General features: G+C 67.2%; 1 protein-coding gene across 1 annotated transcript in view; it reads right to left on the reverse strand.

Moving 5' to 3' along the window:
• LOC112113755 overlaps positions 1-5,776 on the reverse strand; it is an 8,976-nt gene extending 3,200 nt beyond the window's left edge. The window contains exons 1-13 of the mRNA XM_029913706.1: positions 5,609-5,776; positions 5,173-5,274; positions 4,576-4,626; positions 4,044-4,214; positions 3,811-3,887; positions 2,975-3,082; positions 2,389-2,512; positions 2,057-2,135; positions 1,787-1,916; positions 1,479-1,639; positions 494-893; positions 348-364; positions 63-291 (exon numbers count right to left, since the gene is read on the reverse strand). Of these exons, the coding sequence (XP_029769566.1) occupies positions 63-291; positions 348-364; positions 494-893; positions 1,479-1,639; positions 1,787-1,916; positions 2,057-2,135; positions 2,389-2,512; positions 2,975-3,082; positions 3,811-3,887; positions 4,044-4,214; positions 4,576-4,626; positions 5,173-5,274; positions 5,609-5,638 (1,679 nt within the window). The 5' untranslated portion in view covers positions 5,639-5,776. The remainder of the gene's footprint in view (positions 1-62; positions 292-347; positions 365-493; positions 894-1,478; positions 1,640-1,786; positions 1,917-2,056; positions 2,136-2,388; positions 2,513-2,974; positions 3,083-3,810; positions 3,888-4,043; positions 4,215-4,575; positions 4,627-5,172; positions 5,275-5,608) is intronic.
• Between the last annotated feature and the right edge of the window lie 126 nt (positions 5,777-5,902).

Below are 5,902 nucleotides of genomic sequence, written 5' to 3' on the forward strand. Positions count from 1 at the left end.
CAGCATGGCCCCCTGGCTTAAAGCCCCTGGCCTGAGAACGCCCAGAAATGCCCCCCCCTCACCTGGCACTGCGCTGCGCCCCGGGGGCAGCAGGACCCACCACAGGCTGGAGAGGGAAGCAGTAGCAGGGTGTTCCTTCCTGCTGGCAGCTGGCTGCAGCCTGAAGACGCTGCTCCACCCCTTCCCCCCCAGCCGGAGGGTGGTGGGAGGGCCTAGCACACTGCCCTGGCAGCCCGCGCCTCAGCCTCCCGCCACATCGGTGAAGGGCGGGAACCGCCCAGAGATCCCATCCTGCCCCCAGCGCAGCTCAGAGGCTGGCAGCACCCAGCCAGGAGCACTGGCCATGCCTGAGCGGGGGCCGCACCTGACCCCCCCCACACACACACACAGACCAGGGGGCAATGCAGAGTGGTGTATTGAACAGCCAGCCCCCACCCCCCTTCCCCCAGTCTATGAATAAGGCAGATGTCCTGGGGGGGGGGGCTAGTGCTGCCCCTTCTTGGGGGCCCGGGGCCTCTGGCGCCCCCCCTGCCCCCGGGCTGCCTGCTTCCTCCGCAGCCCCGGCTTCCCCGGCCCTTTGAGCCTAGGACCTCGCTTGGTTCCCTGCTGCCCCGGATGCCTGGGTCCTTTCGGCTTTGGACTCCGTGCTCCTCGCTGCTGCCCGCGGCCCTTAAGGCTCCGTGGGTCCTTCTGCTGGCCAGACCTCTGAGAGTTCCCAATCTCCCTCTGCTGCCTGGGGCTGCGCCCGCCCCTCTGCAGCTGGCCAGGGGGTCTCCTGTGCTTCGCCTTGCGGCTGGCAGGCTGCTCCCCAGGCTGGCTGGTTCTGAGTCTCTTGCTGGGCTGGGGGGAGCGCGGGGGCCCGTGTTTCCTCTTGGTGCTTTTGGGGAACAGATCTAGAGATGGGGGAGAACCAGGGAGAAGAGAGTCACGATCCAGGACAGGTAGGTCCCCATGGGTAGGGAATAGGGCCCCATAGGACAGGGGAGATGGGGCACCAGGCCATCACCCACCCACTGGGCACCGGGGCTGCGAGATGGCCCCAGGGTGCGTTACCAGAACCACCCACCAAGGGATCCGTCCCCCTCCCCCCCCGCAGTCCGCGTGACAGGGCTCTGCCGGGGGCTGCGCTGGAGCCGGGGGCGGGGGGCTAGACCCAGCGTGACAGGGCTCTGCCGGGGGCTGCGCTGGAGCCGGCGGTGGGGGGCTAGACCCAGCGTGACAGGGGACAGGGCTCTGCCAGGGGCTGCGCTGGAGCCGGGGGTGGGGGGCTAGACCCAGTGTGACAGGGGACGGAGCTCTGCCGGGTGCATCAGTGCGTTTACTTTGAACTGAACTCACAGAACACGCTCAGGAAGATTCACATCATCAGCTGCACCCGGCGTGGAGACTCGGGGACCCCGGCTCCCCCCCGTCCCCTGGGCTGGGAGCAGGCCCAGCAGCCCAGGTCCGAGCCCAGCTCGTCTGGGGTCACGACTCACCTGCGTCGGGCTCCTCGCCCACTTCCTGCCGGTAATATTCCGCGTCGTCGTCTGATTGGTTGGCCGGGTCCTGGTCCTCCGGCATCCCAGGATCCTCGGCACCACTGTCACCATCCTCCCCCTGCTGCTGCTTCCTCCTGATCCCGGCCAGGCTCTGCTTCCTGCACCCCAAAGCACCAGCATCAGGCCCCGAGGGGACTGCAACTCCCAGCATGCACCAGGCTCCTCTCCCTCAAGCCCACCACCAACCCGGCCAGCTGCTGCTGCCCCCAGACAGGACAGGGATGGGGGGGGGACCTCCCGCTCACCTGTGGGCCTCCCGCTGTTCCTTCTTGCGCTGCACGTCGGCCTCCTGCCTGCGGCGCCGCTCTGCCTTCAGCCGCAGCCGCTCCCCCTTCCTGGCCAGGGCCGCCCGGAGCTGCTCCTCCGTCTTGAGAACTGGGTGGGGGGGGAAGGTGGAGGGGCTCAGTGGGGACAGAGCCCACGGATTCGAACTCGCCACTCACTGGCGGAGAACGGGAGTGACGTGGGGCCTGGTAGACCCGGAGGGGGACGATGGGCGCCGGCCGGGCACTTACTGAAGCTGTGGTAGAGCACGTTGCCCTGGTTCAACCCTTCCTCCACCTTGATGAGCTGCAGGGTCATTCGGGGCCCGATCTGCGAGGGAGGCGACAGAATCCATCAGACAAGGGCAGGCCCCAGGCCCCTGCCTGGTCACAGCTGGGAGCCCCGGCGGAGCAGGCAGGGGGTGTGGAGCCCCCCCAGCCCTCCACGCAGCCCTGTGGCCGGATCAGAACGTTTACTTTGAAGATCATGGTGCTATCAAGGTCTCTGTTGTCATCACACCGTGCCAACTGGCCCCGCCCCCCCACCCCTGGCCTCGCCCCCTGCCCCTGGGGGCAGCACACACCTCAGTGAGACGCACTGCGCTCTGCTGGGCCTTCATGTTCCCCCGGCCCGCGTATGCCTGGGGCAGCTCCAGGATATTGTGGGTCCCGTCCTGCTCGGCCTCGCTCTCCGACAGGTTAATGTCCCTACGGGGAAAACCCAGCCTGTCACAGGACACAACCTGGCAGAGCCCTGCACTGACCCACCAGCCCCCACCCCCTCCCAGAGCCAGGGAAAGACCCCAGGAGTCCTGGCTCCCAACCCCCCCACCCCCCGCTCCAACCACCAGCCCCCACTCCCCTCCCAGAGCTGGGGACAGAACCCAGGAGTCCCGGCTCCCAGCCCCCCATCCCCGCTCTAAGCCACTCTCTGCTCCACTGTACAAGTGCAGCCTCAGAGGCCCCTCCCCAGCTCCATGCCCCGTGGGCAACTCCCCAAGCGCCAGGCACCGAGCTCCTGGTTCCCAAGCTCAGGGGCACAGACAACGGGCGACGCAGGGCGACCTGCCCGTGGGAGTGGTGGGCAGGGCTGACTGAGCCGCCAGGCGCTGCAGTGTCTCAGCTCCTGGCCCTGCACTGCCACCTCCCCAGCCCGGCCCCAGCGCTCACTTGGCCAGCAGCTCACTGATGTCCTCCAGCCGGCTCATGTTGGGGAATTTCTCCTGCAGCAGCTTCTTGAGGCCTTTGCTCGCCCCCACAGGCACCACCTTCAGGCTGCTGGGGGAGAGGAGACGGGAGGGGTCATGCACCAGGTCACCCAGCTCAGCAGGCAGGGGGGACTCTGGGAGCAGGAGGGGCCGAGAGGGACCCAGCTCCGGGCACCAGAAGGGGCTCAGGAAGGGCAGACGGGACTGACCAGCTTAGCAGGTCTGCCAGCCGGGGGAGCCTGGCAATGGCAGGGAACGGACGGTGGGAAACCGCGCCAGGGGAACTGCGACGTGATTCGAACCCAGCGCTCCTGGGCTGGCACTTCCCGGTCAGGCCGTGCAGCCAGCGGAGCAAGAAGCACAGCCCAGCCCCGCACACCTTGCTCTCCCCCGCTGCTGGGACGGGGTTTGTCCTGGGAAGGGGCCGAGCCCCGTGTCGATGTGCCAAAGGGAGCCGGTCGGGGTCAGGTTCTACGCCTGGTGCTCTGAGCCGCCAGGGATTCAGGTAACAGTCGGGAAGAAGGAGCTGCTCAAAGCCAGCAAGCAGCTAGCGTGCGTGTGTCTGTCTGTCTGGCTATGATTCCCCCTGGTTCCCTCCCCCTGGATGCCTCAGAGCCTTGCTGGAGGATGAAATCACCGAGCCATCAGCAGACTATACCCTCATCACCAGCATCCAGCCAGGCAGAGCCGTAGGGGTCGCCTGCCGAGACGGAGCCCCCCTTCCCCTCTCACACAGCCCAGTCCATCTCCCTCGGTGCCCGGCCCCGACCGCCGCCCTTCCCCAGCGCAGACCCTTACTAGTGCCGGAAGTCCAGAAGCTGGGAGTCCGAGTTGTAGCTGATCAGCAGGCACCGCTTGATGGCGTTGAGGTTGACCTGGGGGCAGAGCCGCACGGCCATGAGCACCAGAGACGAGCACCAGCCTCAGCGGGGCTTCCCTCCATCCCTGCCAGCCCCCAGGGAACCCCATGCTTCCTGCAGCACAGGCTGGGGGGGCCCCCCCCCAAGCACCTCCTCCCCCCGCGCACCCACCTTGTGCACGTTGATGGAGGGGAACATGTTCTGGAACATGGTGGCCATCAGCTTGACGTGCATCTGCTGCAGGCCGAAGTTGTTGAGCACCAGCAGCGGGTGGTGCGTGAACTGCTGCTCGTGCATGCGGTGGCGCTTCAGGGAGGACACCACGTCCTTGATGAGCGAGTACTGGAGGGCGGAGCAGAGCAGGGGGTCGGGGCGCTGGCGAGAGGCAAGGGGGGCTCTGTGCTGCGTAGCTGGGCCGGGGAGGGGGGCATCACCCTTGGCAGCCCCGGCTGGTGCTCAGCAGCGCACGGTGGAGCCAGGGCAGCAGCGTGATCGCTGTGCGGGTAGCACCCACCCTGCAGAGTTACACAGGCCCAGCTCAGACCTCCGTGGCCAGGGACAGACCTGGACACCCACAACCCACACACATTTAGTTGGCCTGGGAGTTAAGGACGCAGGAATAACTGGCCCGTGCTAATCCCAAACTAACAGGGGTGGGGGCAGCTCCGTACCCCCAGCCCAGCCCAACGGGCCCAGCACCCACCTGTGTGACTTTGAAGGTCAGTGTTGGGCCTCCCGGGAGACGGACGAGTTTCTGCGGGAGAGACAGACACACACAGGAGTCAGGGTAAGGTCAGCACCACAGCACCCGCCCACCAGGGCAGTGCCAGGCGCAGTGCCAGGCGCAGTGCCGAGCAGGCTGCCCGGGTCTGCGCCTCTCGCTCTGCCCAGCGGGGCGGATGCATCAGTGCGTTTACTTTGGAACTGAAATCACAGAGCGAGCTCAGTAACATTTGCTTCATCAGCTGCATCCGGGGCGGAGCCCCTAGGAGACCCCAGGGGAAGGAACGTCACTGGGACTAGAAAGGGGGGCACCCAGCCAGGCACACGCCTCCCTGCACCCCAGCTCAGGGCAATGCCGGACCACGCCGGCCCTGTGCTCCGGACCAGGCTGTAGGGGAAGATGGTTGCAGGAACAAGGCCCCAGCAAGACTCCTCCCAGCCATGGGGAGAGGCCTGCCCCTTCCTGAACCCAGGGAGCTGTTCTAGCCTGACCAGGCACAGAGCCGGGGGACTGAGTATTTCCCCCCCAGCCCCACAGGCTCTCCCAAATCCCCCCAGCCCCCACCGTACCACTTACGAAGTTAACGTTGGTGGGGGATTTGGTGAAGACCAGGAAGTGCGTCACGCCCAGGGGCCCCGCCACCGCCACAAAATCCTTCAGCGAGTTCTTCTTCCGCACCTGGAAGACAGCAAGTGTCACGCTACCCGCCACGCTCACCCCGGGGCCTGTGGCCTGAAAAGGGGTGTTCCCAGAGACTGTGCTCCCCGCCCAGAGCCAGGAGAGAACCCCGGCGTCCTGCTCCCACCCCACCCCCTCTCTAACTCACTAGACCCCTGGTGCCGGGACAGAACCCAGGAGTCCTGCCCGCGCGATGCTAAATTCAAAGCCCGGCCTCCATGGATCCGCAGGTTTCGCAGCACCCAGCTGCAGGGTCCGGGACCGCTGGGCATGGGACGGCCGGCCGCAGGGGCCGGGACCGCTGGGCATGGGACGGCCGGCTGCGGGGACTCACCTGCAGGGTGCTGGCTGTGAACGGCTCCATCACCCGCCGCACGTCCAGGATGAGCTGCTGCAGGCTCCGGCCCACGCGCCCGCGGTGGAAGACGAAGGAGTGAGGAACGGAAGCGAACTGCTCCTGGGCCCGCTGCTGGGCGGCCGCCCGCGCCCGCTTCTGGTTCTTGGTCTGCGGGGGAGGGGGCAGGCAGTCAGCAGGGCCCCCCACGTCCAGCACCCCCCATGTTCCCCCCACCATCACACTGCCCTGGGACCCCCACCTCCCCTCCCCCCACACCCTGTCCCCCCCCCC

This window comes from Terrapene carolina, unplaced genomic scaffold (genome assembly GCF_002925995.2).
Source record: "Terrapene carolina triunguis isolate 2854851 unplaced genomic scaffold, T_m_triunguis-2.0 Scaffold833, whole genome shotgun sequence".
NCBI lineage: Eukaryota > Metazoa > Chordata > Testudines > Emydidae > Terrapene > Terrapene triunguis.